Source organism: Typha latifolia, chromosome 8 (assembly GCF_019914945.1).
Source record: "Typha latifolia isolate L0001 chromosome 8, TyphaL0001v2, whole genome shotgun sequence".
NCBI lineage: Eukaryota > Viridiplantae > Streptophyta > Magnoliopsida > Poales > Typhaceae > Typha > Typha latifolia.
Window position 1 is genome coordinate 12,743,161 of NC_133093.1, and position 13,549 is coordinate 12,756,709.

General features: G+C 37.5%; 2 protein-coding genes across 3 annotated transcripts; one reads left to right on the forward strand and one right to left on the reverse strand.

The window, feature by feature from the left end:
• Positions 1 to 755: 755 nt before the first annotated feature.
• On the forward strand, positions 756 to 8,119 carry LOC140793637 (serine/threonine-protein kinase BSK2-like). 2 transcript variants are annotated; one of them, XM_073145247.1, is made up of 10 exons: positions 756 to 988; positions 1,095 to 1,312; positions 1,390 to 1,525; positions 2,463 to 2,596; positions 2,812 to 2,917; positions 4,110 to 4,195; positions 5,588 to 5,776; positions 5,861 to 6,019; positions 6,936 to 7,049; positions 7,535 to 8,119. In XM_073145247.1, exons 1-10 carry the CDS (start codon positions 910 to 912, stop codon positions 7,784 to 7,786), a joined length of 1,473 nt encoding a protein of 490 aa, XP_073001348.1. In that variant the 5' UTR covers positions 756 to 909; the 3' UTR covers positions 7,787 to 8,119. The 2 variants fall into 2 exon arrangements, with proteins under 2 accessions (XP_073001348.1, XP_073001347.1); XM_073145246.1 differs by having other exon boundaries at positions 771 to 988; positions 2,445 to 2,596.
• A 624-nt stretch (positions 8,120 to 8,743) lies between these two features.
• LOC140793638 (uncharacterized) lies at positions 8,744 to 12,669 on the reverse strand. The gene is made up of 7 exons (XM_073145248.1): positions 12,433 to 12,669; positions 11,537 to 11,884; positions 10,667 to 10,894; positions 10,207 to 10,561; positions 9,999 to 10,123; positions 9,645 to 9,780; positions 8,744 to 9,348 (listed from the first exon to the last, which is right to left on the reverse strand). Exons 2-7 carry the CDS (start codon positions 11,878 to 11,880, stop codon positions 9,109 to 9,111), a joined length of 1,428 nt encoding a protein of 475 aa, XP_073001349.1. The 5' UTR covers positions 11,881 to 11,884; positions 12,433 to 12,669; the 3' UTR covers positions 8,744 to 9,108.
• Between the last annotated feature and the right edge of the window lie 880 nt (positions 12,670 to 13,549).

The window sequence follows — 13,549 nt, forward strand, 5'->3', positions numbered from 1 at the left end:
ATTATTAAAAATTATTTTACTGTAGCTCTAAAAAAACATTAAACTCATAAATATTTTATTACTAAGATAAGTATTTTTATAAAGTTTTAACTTCGGCAGCTAAAATATTAATTTAAATAATTTTCTATAAATAAAATGTAAAATGCTTTAAAAACACCGAACTAGTTAGCGTTATGAGTTCAACGTATTTTGTAATATTACAATAAAATAAATTCTCTTTATTTTTGTGAAATAAAAAAATAAAATAGAACTAGACAAATATATTTTGCACCAATATTTTTTACTCTTTTATGTAGAATTGATGGGATACTATCTGTCTATCTGTCTATAGACAAACCTAGACAGCAGTTGATCACATGGGATATTTACTACGTTAACAGTAAAAGTCAGGGTGTAAATATGCAAATATGAAAATATGCAACGCAAAGGGGTATTTGCAAGAAACACCCTAATAGGAAAAAGAGGTGCGTTGTGGCAAATTGACTTATGATCCTCTCCTCCACTTGACCGCCAATTAGACCTCACCACGTCATTGCAATTAAAGCAGAATCTTGTTTGAAGTGGAGATGCGAAGCAGCCGCCTGGAGTTGCGCAAAGCTGTCGTTGCCAAGCGGCCGCGGAATAGAATACGCATAAATGTATTGGTCTTAGATATGGGCCCCATATTTATACCAAATAATCTACCGGCACATCAGAAAGGGAAAGCTGTATCTTGTTAAGAAGGAAACAGCGGAGCTACAAATCACTCTGAGCCGCGTCTCTTTCGAAGTCTGCCTCCTGTACTGTATTCTTCCTCTCCTCACTCCCTCTCTTCTCACTCTCTTCTCACTCTCTTCTCTATCTCTCTCTAGGGTTTCACCACTTCCCCCCTTCCGATGCTTTCAAGTTTCTAGGGTTCCAATCTCCTCTATGGGCTGCTTCCAATCGAAGACTGCTAACCAATCTGGAGATCAAGAACCACCCCTCCCGCTCGAGAATCCCGATCTCGGTAAAAGAAAAAAAAAAAAACACCCTCTCAAAAGTTTCTTTCTCCTTGTTTTGATCCGCATTTTGCTCTTTTATTGGTCTTGATCATTCGCTGCTCGTTGTTGAAGCCAATGGGGACGGGGGGGATCAAGATCGGGTTCCGGCTTTCAAGGAGTACGCCCTCGCCGATCTCCGAGCGGCCACTAAGGGTTTCAGCCCCGATCTAATCGTATCTGAGAGCGGCGAGAAGGCGCCCAATGTGGTCTACCGTGGGCGACTCGATGGCCGGCTTATTGCAGTGAAGAGATTCTCCAAGCGGTCGTGGCCCGATCCCCAACAGTTCGTGGTAAGCCGCGAATCTCTTGCTTGTTTTCTACTTCTATTCTAGTTTTTTTGATGAAAACTAAGGGTTTCTTTGGGTAGGCGGAGGCTGCGGGAGTAGGGAAGGTGCGGCACAAGAGATTAGTAAACTTGACCGGATGTTGTGCGGAGGGTGACGAGCGGCTTCTGGTTGCAGAATACATGCCCAATGATACGCTGTCGAAGCATTTGTTTCATTGTATGATCTTTTATTTCCTTCTCTGATGAATTTGGTTTGTTGGTTATAGTCAATTGAATGCTTTGATTGATCGGGCATGCAACTTATTTAATTACATATACGGTTTGGATATACATAGAAACCAGAAAGCCTTTATAGATGGTTGCATTCTGCATGCTGGTCGTATAGTGTTTGACAGAGTCTCTCTACATCACCCTTTGGTCTGTGCTTAAGGAGATGAATGCCGTTTGGTAAAGTGAGAAATTTTCTGTAATATCACGATTTATATTGTGAAGAATTGGGAAATTTAATATCTCTAGTCATGTATCAAGTTGGCAGTGTTTGACATGGGCAGTGAATAGTGAATATGTATAAATTCGCTGGCACAGGAAACTGAAGTCTTATATTATCCTATATGAATATCTCCTTACTACTTGATCATCTTCTCTGGGTTGTTTCAAGGCGAGAGGGCAAGAACAAGGAAGTGCTATAACTTAAATTGAAGATTTTGTTTACTTGGATTTTATGCAAGATAACATTTATCTCATGATTCTGCTAGACTTCTGATTTTGGGTTTCAAGTTTTTGAGTTAAGATTTTGGAGCTTCAGAAATGTTTTTCTGGTTTCATATGGCTCAACCTACCATGTGTTACCATATGTAATTTGCTTGTGCTGCAGAATCAATTCATGCTTTCAGCCATTTGGTACCTCTCTCTTAACACAGACTTGATAGAATTTTATGAAGCCTTGGTTATTTTTCCTTGGGTTTTCTCTTTAAAAAAAAAATATATTTCTGCTCTTTCCTTTAGTCACATAGGTTCATGAATCAATTCCTTCCCTTTCTCCTTGAATTTTGGAAATATATTTTTATGATGATACTGAATTGTAGTGCTTGTGTATTATTAATTTTGATTACAGGCATGTCACATGTTTGATTCAGGTGTCTTTCCTTTAACAGGGGATAAACAGCCATTACCGTGGGAAATGCGTTTGAGGGTAGCAAACCACATTGCCCAAGCACTTGATCATTGCAATGCTGAAAATCGGAAAATCTATCATGACTTGAATGCTTATAGAGTTCTTTTCGATGAGGTAGGAAAATTTCTTTAATGCTGCTGCCACGTATGTTGGTATGAATATCTTGTCAATCCTCATTCTCACATATTGAGATGAAAATACTAAGACATGAAGATAGTATGCCTAGTGGGAGGGTGCACCAAAATCCTTGCATCCAATGCTAATTTTGTAGCAAACACAGTGTAGATGAGAGAAGTCCTAAATCTATTTTGTCAACTCTGTCATTTCAGGATGGTGATCCCCGTTTGTCAAGCTTTGGACTAATGAAGAATAGTCGTGATGGAAAAAGTTACAGTACCAACTTGGCGTATACCCCTCCAGAGTTCCTACGGACAGGTTAGTGTTTAAGTTGAATGTTTCATTTCTTCTTATTTTATATTTAAAAAATCATTTGAGTCTTTTTTGAGAAGGAACAACAAAGTAATACCCAGGACCCATGGTATACTTTCCTTTCTGTGCGAAAGTTCTTATAGATTAAGTCTCAATGCTGCCCACAGAGTATGATGCATGCATGCTTATTCCACCTACTCTATAATGGTTCTAAAAGAGAGATCCTTTCATATGTTCATTGCTAGCATATGGTCTTTTTCCCATTTAATGCACCAGGATGAAGTAGCAACTTGATGTATCGTTTTGGCAATTTAATTTTGACAAACTTGGTGGCAGCACTGCAAATCAGAATTTTGAAAATTGCTGTTTATTTGCATCCTTAATTCTGGCATTTCCCTAGCAAAAAATCTGGAAACAACTATGTCCGTTGGTTTCTTTTTTTTCCCTTTCTTCAAGATGAACTCATTTTCTTCTTTCTCTTCCATTGGGCCTTTCAATTTTAGGAGGATTTGAGCCTCTCCTTTCAATAGACTGCAGAGAGATGTAATATAAATCACGATTTCGATGCAGCTGTACATCACTAGCTTGACATCTATTTAAACACCATCAATCATCTTATGTAAAATTATTCTAGGAAAATATTAACAATTGAATGAGCAAAAGCTCGATATGTTATACGTAGAAGTTGCTGGAAAACCCTTGATGATAACCATGTATTGTGATGATAATGATTCTCTGGACAAAAGTAGTATTAGTATCAATTAGGTGGTGGAAAGAAGAAAAAAAATGTGAGGCTGGTCTTCTGGGTATTGATTTCTTGTTGGTTACTGTGAGAGAAAGTTTTGTCTTATAATTGCACAACGCTTTGAGATGTGCCTAGCATTAGCCAAACTTTTCAATGGACCTTGTTGTAGGGTTTGAAGGTTTAAGATTCAATGTTGCATTTTCTGAATCCCTCTGCTTTATGAGTTACTTCTTTGTCATTTTTCTTCTCCTTATTTGGTCTTCAGCATGCCCACTTTTGGTTAATGCGTTACAGATAAGTTTTAGTCTTGCCAAGTTTAATTTTTCAATTGTCTCTCCATTCTTAATTTCTAATTTTTTAATAGTTACTTTGATGTGATAAATACGACTAATTAATTCAACGACCGATATATGTAGTGCATGTAATAATTTGTGCTTGAATCTTAATTGGCAGGCAGGGTAATCCCAGAGAGTGTGATTTACAGTTATGGAACAGTTTTGTTGGATCTTTTGAGCGGGAAGCATATCCCTCCTAGTCATGTATGTTGCTTTCTTATGTGGAGTTTTTTCTCTCGGTTCTACTTCTCTTCTACCTTAACCTATAACTATTTTCTTTGATTTTACTACTTTACATTTGTCGGATGTTATTTCATAAATCTTAGTTTAAGTTCACAGATAAGCATAAAATGTCTAATTGAAACTGAAACATAGTGTTGGCATGCTGCAATATATTTCAGTTCTTTGCTGTCTAAATTTGTTATTAGATTTATGTTGTCAAGTAAGGTTCTGGAACTCGGTATCGGAATTGACAATTTGAAAAAACGATATGTATTGACCGTATCGGCCCCTCATATCGGATCAGACAATTTTTTAATTAAGTAAAATTTTATATATTATTTAAAAATTTAGAAAAATAACAAGAAAATAAGAACCTATCTCTCTTCCTCCCCCTCTTGCTGCCACCAACCAAAATTTTATTTTCTTTACTTCTCTCTCTCTTCTCTTCCCCCCCTCTCTCTCTCTCCATATCTCTCCCTCTCCCTCTTACTGTTGCGGCTTGACCTTTTTTCCTCCATTTCTACTCTCTCCTTTTCTCCTTCTCTTCTTCCCTCTCCCTTTTATTGTCGTAGCCCACCTCTCTCTCTCTTCCTCTCCCTCTCCCTCCCTCTCTCTTTTCCCCTCTCTTCTTTGGTTCCTCTGTCATTGTTACTATAGCAGATTCTCTGTTGCAATGACAGAGACTCAGAGAGAGAGAGAGAGAGTAGGGAGGAGACTCGCTGGAAGAAAGAGGGAGAAGAAAAAAAAACTCACCTGAGGTCGCAGGAGATTGAGATTGTCAATCTTCGTCGGAGCACGTCGCCGGACGTTGAGATCACGGGGATCTTCTTGCGCCAGGGAGTAGAGAATGAGAAAGAAAAGAGATATAGTGCTGGGGACAATGGGGAGGTCAAATACGGGTCAGACCCACCCCGTATCCGACCACCTACACCCGTATCAGGTGGGATCAGCCCTTGAGACAGGCCGAAACTGGGTTTAAGCGGGACCTGCTTTTTCAAATGATTATCAAATATTGTGGAAATTCTAGCTCATCTTCTCCTTTTTTGGTCTACGACATACCTTTTATGTGCTATAGGTGAACATTCTATTGGTGTTCCTCTTGTTAGTTACTGCAATCTTTCTGAAACAGTGAAATTGTAACCTCTAATTTTGATCTATTCTGGTGGATGTCCAAAAGAGTATTTTCTGAATTCAATATAGCTCTTGCTCAAGTAGTTCCCATCATCTTTGGACCAAATTTGCTGGACATTTTCTAAAATGTCCTTGTCCTGTTCAGATTCTTAGGACCTTTTACTTCATATTATTGGAAGTTACATAAATCTTGATGATGTTAAGCGCCAGTGTCTCTAGAGCTGATTTTTTTAAAGATTCCAGGCATTAGATTTGATCAGGGGCAAGAACATATTGATGTTGATGGATTCATCATTGGAGGGACAGTATGCTAATGAAGACGCTGCTAAACTGATCGATCTTGCTTCTAAGTGTTTACAGTTTGAGGCTAGGGACAGACCCAACATAAAATTTCTTATGTCTTCTGTAGGTCCTCTTCAGAAGCAAAAGGAGGTAAAGCCTATTGACTGAATTTTTTTGAATTTATTATATTACTTGTGTGCAATTCATCATTTTTTTTCCTCTTTTGTGATTCAGGTAGCATCAGATGTTCTAATGGGTATTACAAAGGCAAAAGCAGAGTTGCCAACAATCCTTTCTCCTCTTGGAAAGGCTTGTGCGAGTTTGGATCTCACCACTGTTCATGATATTTTGCTTAAAACAGGATACAAGGATGAAGAAGGTGCAGATAATGAGGTAATTTAATAATGACATTCTTATTAAAATGCACTATTCTTTCAACTTATTTTCGTGACCTCTCTCCTCAGTTAACCCCTGAAATATTAGTTTATGCTGTGAGTTCATGTAACATGAGATCTAATGTGTAATTATAAGTTATTTTGCCGAACATTTATAGAGACCTAGTAATTCAATTCGGGAGCTAGGGATGTAGAGCTACTAATATATACTATTCAAATAAATAATTTTTCAAGATCTAGTATGTGAAAGTTATTCAACAGATCTTGCAGATTCATGGAAGCGAGATTTCATGTAAAAAACTAAAAAGAATTTCCTTTTTAGTATTGAGAAGTTCAAACACAGTACTAACTTTTTATATTGCAGGAGTATTTTTGGGGTTCAATTAGCTTTTCCAAGTTGATCAATGAAAGCTATCTTTACTATATTGATTGATGAAAGGAGACATAAAATTCATATGATTCTCATTGTCTAAGGAAGATTCTAGGATGCAGTTTCACAAAACAAATCTGGTAGGTTTTGGAAAAGGAAGGATTTCCCAGTAAGATATATATAGATGATGTTAAGGATACATATGATTAAGCAGAGAGTAGTTTGCAGATATCTAGCGGTCTCTCTTATGATAGAGCTGCATAGTTTCACCAATAAGTTGAAGGACAATATACAAGCTTCAAACAAAAGAAACTCACAGTATCTATTTTAGAGTAATTCAAAGAAACAATAAAGAAAATGAGCGTCAAGCATGTTTGGCGATAAGACTTTTCTTCTTGCTCTATTGCTGCCACTATTTATTTGCTGTTTGCTCAGCCCATCCATTCTTTCCTAAATGGTTATTTTGAGCTCATAAGTTCTAACTCTGCGCATTTTTTGTGACATATATTTGTAACAATTTATGCTCCATCTTTTGCCTTTGAAGCTTTCATTTCAAGAATGGACTCAACAAGTGCAAGACATATTGAATACAAAGAAATATGGGGATATTGCATTCAGAGATAAAGATTTTGAGACTGCAATTGATTACTATTCAAAGGTACACTTTCTAATCCTCCTATCTTGCATACTAATCTCCAGTCATAGTGACTCCAACTTCAATTTGGATGCAGCGAGATATTTTCTTAAGTAGTTGCACGGAAGTGTAACAAAAAAAATGACGTTTTCTTAGCTAATTAGTATATGATGTTTTCTTAGACAATTAGTATATGGCATATTGTTATAGCTCACTAATCATTCATAAAAAATTCATCGCTTGCCTTTGCTTCCTACTTATAGGCACTCAGGAGAGGTTAAAGGAAGGTTTCTTGTTCTGTTCTGCCATATACTCCTTATTAAGATATGTTAAATGTTGCTTTCACATCATCTACCTTACACCGTTGTATGCCTAATGATTCGAGAGGAATGCACAAGAATCTCTCTTGGCCTCGTTGATGTGATTCTTATATGCTACTGATCCGATCTCCAGATATGCCAACTTCTGATTCTCGCTTTTAAAGTGGCTCTTTCTGTGCTATGGTGCAGATGGTAGGCCTGATGTCAGTTCCATCAGCGACAGTTTTTGCAAGACGGAGTTTCTCCTACTTGATGAATGGCCAATCGGAACTTGCTCTTCGTGATGCCATGCAAGCCCAGGTCTGCATGCCTGAGTGGCCCACCGCATTCTATCTTCAAGCGCTTGCTCTCTCAAAGCTTGGCATGGAAACAGATGCTCAGGACATGCTTAATGATGGAGCCACTTTTGAAGCAAAGAAGCAGAATGGTTGGCGTGGCTAAATTGCTGTTATCTCTGATATTCTTTCTCACATGAGCACATATATTATATCTTCCAACGTGCGACTTGTAGCAGAATGCTCTTTCCTAGACGGGCACCCTCGACTACAGCAGGGTGTGGTTGCATTCTCTGAGAGGTGTTGAGTGCACTGTATAAATTATAAAATGGCTGCCATATTTGAGCGGATGGATCAATGCAATATATAACCATTGCCAAGAAGATAATTGGTGGGCGGCCTGTGTTCTGATCACACATTGCATCACGCTGGGTGGGACTTGTGTGTTGTAACCATTGTAGTTCTCTTGAAAGAAGATCTGCACATTAAATTAACCGTATTTCTTTTTTCATTCCATTACTTAGCAGAACCGAACATACTGCACCAAGGGGTTTGCACAAAGAGAGATTAGCTGGGTTATATTTCAAGTTTGACTAGATGACTGTGGACTATTTGAACGCTGACGACTTTCGTGCACTCTATAATAGGAAGAAAGCCTTTGGCTAACCCAAAATATCAAGGGACACTAGATCAACAGATGACACCGCAGAATCTTTTACAATATGTCTCTGTATATATTCCAAATTTCTGTGTGCAAGAGCCTGCAGTAGGGAGGAAAGACACATTTCCATATACAAAACACGAAAATATCAGTTGACTGCAAAGTTGCGGACCATTTGCAAAAGGTGATCCTTTAGTTTTCAAAATATAAAAATAAACCCCTATATATCCTATATAAATAATATATATTTTTTATTATAAAAATATATGCATCTAGTAGAAAATAAATGCATTTCAGTTTTAAAAATCCAGTTCTATTATTACTATAATCTAGAGACCTTTTATCTACGAATAACCCATAAAGTGCATCATCACAAGCTAGCACGCAAGCAAAGCTCGTAGTAAGTGAATTTAAGAGATTGCAAGCAAATTTGTGGTGTCAAGACAACCGGCACTGAAAAAATATAGAAAAACTTTCTGTTAATTTCATTGAAAAAGTAGGAAATGTGCGAAAAGAAAATGGAACATCGGGACATAAAAGTCCTATAATACAGGACCTGTTAGTTGAAGTATGAGAAAGCAAACAATCTGAAGTACTAGCAGAAGGAAACTATGACATATCAGACTAATAGCATTGGCATGAAATGATGTCAAGCCACATCCCAAACTCCAGCTTTAGATATCTTGTATCACCTTGTCAAATGACTAACTGCAATTTCCAAAATTCGTTAAAAGGAGCACTGATTCTAACTTATATCTGTCTCAGCTAAATAAAAACTGTGACCAGGCTTATCACAGCAACATCAGTGGAGTGCAGCAACTTTCTTGTTACATACCAAAGAAACCAAGCTCACTGGCTCTCTCCTTCTCGAATGTCTCAAAGTATTGATATATAATTGTCACGGCAAGCAGAATACCAGTTCCTGAACCAATTGCACCCATGAAATCAGCTAGCACAGTCAATGCACCGATGCACATGCCACCAAACGCTGCTGCAGTAGGGATATATCTGTTCAATTCCTTCTGCAAATTTGACTCACGATGACCGGGCATAACCATTTGTTGTTCCTGTAAATATCCAAACTTTAAATATGTACTGACAGTAAAAATGATTAAAATACATACATGGTTGTTGCACAAAGGAACAAACATTATGGTCACCATTGTAGAACAAGGTGAAGTTTATGCCATAAACAGTTGTTCTGCTAAATCTACATGACGACCAAACTGAATGACCAAAAGTTCCTAGCCTCTTTACAAGCTTATACTAGTCTAAAAAAATATTCATCTTCTCTTATACTTAGGGAAAGTGCACAACATATATTTTACATTTCACAAGACATGAACCAAAGAAATATTTTTACCTTAAGCTGCTTGGCTACATCTCTTGCCGATGATCCGGAGACTTCTATCCAAGTCTTTGAGAAAAGTGCACAAGCTGACAGCATAAAAACTATGTAGAAGAGGGCATGGAATGGATTTGCAGCCATATCAGCTAAGCTGTGGGAAATGATTTGAGACATAAGAATGTGAGCAACAAGACCAACAAGACCAACAACAGGAAAGAATAGAACGATTGAGTTGGGGGTTGGGGAGTGCGGTGCACATGGAAAGAGAAGATTATCAAATTCTAATGATAAAAATAGCTGACAATAACCAAGATACACACACACACACACACACAGACAGCCGAGAGGGTTGTGAAACTACTTTATCACCTTGATGGTGCTGTAATATAGTAAGCAATACCGCCAACAGGAATGGATTGACCAGAATATTCAGATTCCTTCCACTTGCCCAGCAAATTTACAAGGAAATTTCCACTGTATCTCCTGTACAGTAACTGCATTTCAATGAAAAGATTAGATACCCCTAATAAAAGAAAGATCAATATGGTTTAAAAGCAGAAGTATTGCGGCAGATTACCTGGGAGATAAAATATAGGTTAGAAACCAAGGCAGACTGTAGAATGATGGGCATATTGGAAGTGTAAAATAATTTAATAGGATACGAGCCTTGCTGGCCACGAGCATTTTTTGATCTCACAGGCAGCACAACACGGAAACCTTGGAAATAAATAACAATCAGGAAGACCAAGACTGTAGCTAGCAAATTGGTCACATTTGGAAGATTTTGACGGTAGAAGGCCTCACGAAGGGCACGGACTTTATCTGTTCGAGTAATAAGCAGATGGAACAATGCAATAACAGCTCCTTCAAATTCAGCACCACGTCCACTATTGATGGTTGTGGGGCTAAATGCCTTCCAAATGATATTTTCACTGCATGGTGAGACAATTGTATGAGTGTATAGTGTATACCATATTGCAAGAAAGATAAAATGAGATAGAATGAGATAAAATAAGATAAAATGCTCATATATTTACCAGATATTGGTGGCAATGAATAATGAGATACCAGATCCCAAACCATATCCTTTCTGGAGAAGTTCATCTAAGCAAATGACAATGATACCAGCAAAGAAAAGCTGAAGTATTATAAGAATAGCATTTCCAGTTCCTAGTTGGCTGACACTTCCATACATCCCAGATAAAACATATGCAACTGCCTCCCCAATAGCAATTAAGATACCAAGAAGTTTCTGTGCACCATTTCTGAAAATTTACACAAAAGTCAAGCAACAATTAGCCAACTACCACTTGAAAATTTTGTTGTAATAGTATTATCTCTTTCACTATATGACAATAAAACAAGCATGTATTGAAGTTGACAGTCTAGAATACAAGATTAGATGGCCTTTCTAAGAATTGCATGATCTACTCAACTTATTAAGTTTATTCTGATCTTGATTTTGTATGGAGAAATTTTCATCCAAAATCATGAGACAGCTAAGATGATAAGGTCCAATATGAATATCTCTATTCTATGTACATAATCCTCCTGAAGTAACAAGTGTGAATAATTATTAAAGAATCAACAGATATCAATATTATCTACTTCAATTCAATAAGATCAACTCCAGCAATTTGTTTCTAAAGGAAAAAACTTGAAAGTAAAGTAGTTCATAAACTCTCGTATAATCCCAAGAATTTAGCAAACAAGAACATGCTGATGTGAAATAGAATTCAACCTTCAGCAAACAATAATTCAACCAATCTCAATAAACAGAAATTTCAAGATGTTCTTATAACATAGTTACAACTTCCTGTAAAATTTCTACACAGATTTGGACTAAAACATGCAACTCTTAACTACAGCTCCAGCAGTTGAGGCAAATTTCAGCAATAAATACTTACAAAAGAGCACGATCCTCTCGCACACTGTTGTCAACTTCAATGATTTTTGATCCAACTAAAAGTTGCATCACCAATCCAGATGTCACAATTGGAGTAATTCCAAGCTCCATGACAGTCCCACGGTTTGATGCTAGAATAACTCGCATCCAATAAAATGGATCTGCTCCAGTAGTTGAATGTATGCCATATAACGGGAGCTGACTGCACACCAGAAAGATGAAGAGGGAGATCACTGTGTAGATCACTTTTTCCCTGAATGGAATTTTCCGATCAGCACTTTGAACTTCAGGCAAGAAAGCCAAGAAAGGCCTAACCAGATGCAGTACTCTGAATCCCCCTGCCATCTCCCTGCATGCAAGAAAAATACTTATTTTGAATGGATATTGTCAAAACTCCAGAACAGATCTTTAAAGATAAGACAACGATGCATTTCGTAAAAGTTAAATGCATCAGCAACCAGGTGTTCATCGTAGTACTTGATGCAAACAATACCAAAAACCAACTCAGAAACATTTTCTGGTATTCCAAAAAAGAAAATAGCAAATGTACGCGAAAGAAGCTACAGGAAAAGTACTACACGACTATGAGATAGTTCTGCAAACATGTCATTCATCGAGCTCGGCATTATAAGTTTATAATCTATAAAATGAATACCCCCCCAAAAAAAGGCAAACTACGATCGCAGGAAATTTTCATAAGCTCCATCAAAATTGAAGTATATCACAGATCCGAGCACATCCAGAGATCTGCCTAGTATATGAAAAGCGATACCCTAAGAAGGGAAATCAAAAGATCCAATTATATGAATCCGTCAAGTGCGGTTCATTGAGACGGATTCGAATCAAGAAACATTAAAGTTAAACATGACCAAGAAGGAGACGATCAGCGAGGGTTACCCGAGATCGCAGTGATCGGTAAATTTTCTTTGGAGAATAGAGGTCGATCTCAGGAGCGAATAGAAAGAGAAGAGAGAGGCGGATCTCGGCGGTGGAGAGAGAGAGAGAGAGAGAGAGGCGGATCTCGGCGGTGGTAGATCTCGAAGGCGGGGCTCCCGAGGAGGAGATCGAGGAGGAGATCGAGGAGAGAGGAAGAGGAGGAGAGAGAGAGAGAGAGAAAATATAGATCTAGGGTAAGAGACACATGCGTCCGTGTAAGATGAATTTACTGCATTTTTTCTGCTTATTTGGCAACGTCGGATTGGTCTAAAAATGTTGGATGACTTGTTGCACGATTGAAGCTGCCGAGTAAGCGACTGCAGCACGTTTCTGCATCCGGATCTGCAGACGATCGTCTCTCGGTGTAAGATTGTCTTTTTTGCATATATACCCCCGTAGAGACTCTTAATTTGCTTACATACCTCTCCAAGCCCGACATTTCTCCCTCTCTCTCTCTCTAAAAGTAAACTGAACGGGTAACAAAATATTTTTTTAACTATTACTAACTAATCTTCAGAGCTTAATCTCAAAATCTTACTAAAATAACAAGTGAAAATTATTATATTTTGGGAGGTTCATACACAAAATATTCTTTGAAAGATAGTTTCACTTAAACCCTAAAATAAATATATAATTGTATTGTGCTTACTGCTATAAAACGTGGCCCAATAACTGGGTTTGGGCTTCTACGATTTGGGGTGGCCGAATTGAAATCCAATCTAAGGACAAACTTTTATGAAGCATCAGTATCCTTCCGTACGACCAAGATGATTCGGTGATTAACTTTAACTCTAAATAATTATCGTGAATAAAATGATAGTTAGACTGCTTGAAGTAATGTCATTGGAGCAATAGTTCTACGATACAAACTTTAGACTAGGCAACTTAATATATTAGCTAAAGCTTAGTAAAATCTAATTGACTTTGTAATTAGAAAGTGTTGACTTGTTGTCTAATTTATATGTAGTCTTCGGGCACTTGAATGATAAAATAAAATCGTATCTAAGATATTTTTCTATTTGGCATCCCACTTTTTCTTGTATATCAAATCATGTAGATATAATTAGAAAACTATTAT

What these genes read in the sequence shown, in the direction of transcription:
- LOC140793637 (XM_073145246.1), top strand. Translation starts at nt 910, where the DNA reads ATGGGCTGCTTCCAATCGAAGACTGCTAACCAATCTGGAGATCAAGAA. An exon ending in CTCTTCAGAAGCAAAAGGAG is followed by an intron (nt 5,777 to 5,860) that starts GTAAAGCCTATT and finishes TTTGTGATTCAG; the next exon opens with GTAGCATCAGATGTTCTAAT. An exon ending in CAATTGATTACTATTCAAAG is followed by an intron (nt 7,050 to 7,534) that starts GTACACTTTCTA and finishes GCTATGGTGCAG; the next exon opens with ATGGTAGGCCTGATGTCAGT.
- LOC140793638 (XM_073145248.1), bottom strand. Translation starts at nt 11,880, where the DNA reads ATGGCAGGGGGATTCAGAGTACTGCATCTGGTTAGGCCTTTCTTGGCT. An exon ending in CGAGAGGATCGTGCTCTTTT is followed by an intron (nt 10,895 to 11,536) that starts GTAAGTATTTAT and finishes GTAAATTTTCAG; the next exon opens with AAATGGTGCACAGAAACTTC. An exon ending in ACCTATATTTTATCTCCCAG is followed by an intron (nt 10,124 to 10,206) that starts GTAATCTGCCGC and finishes ATTGAAATGCAG; the next exon opens with TTACTGTACAGGAGATACAG.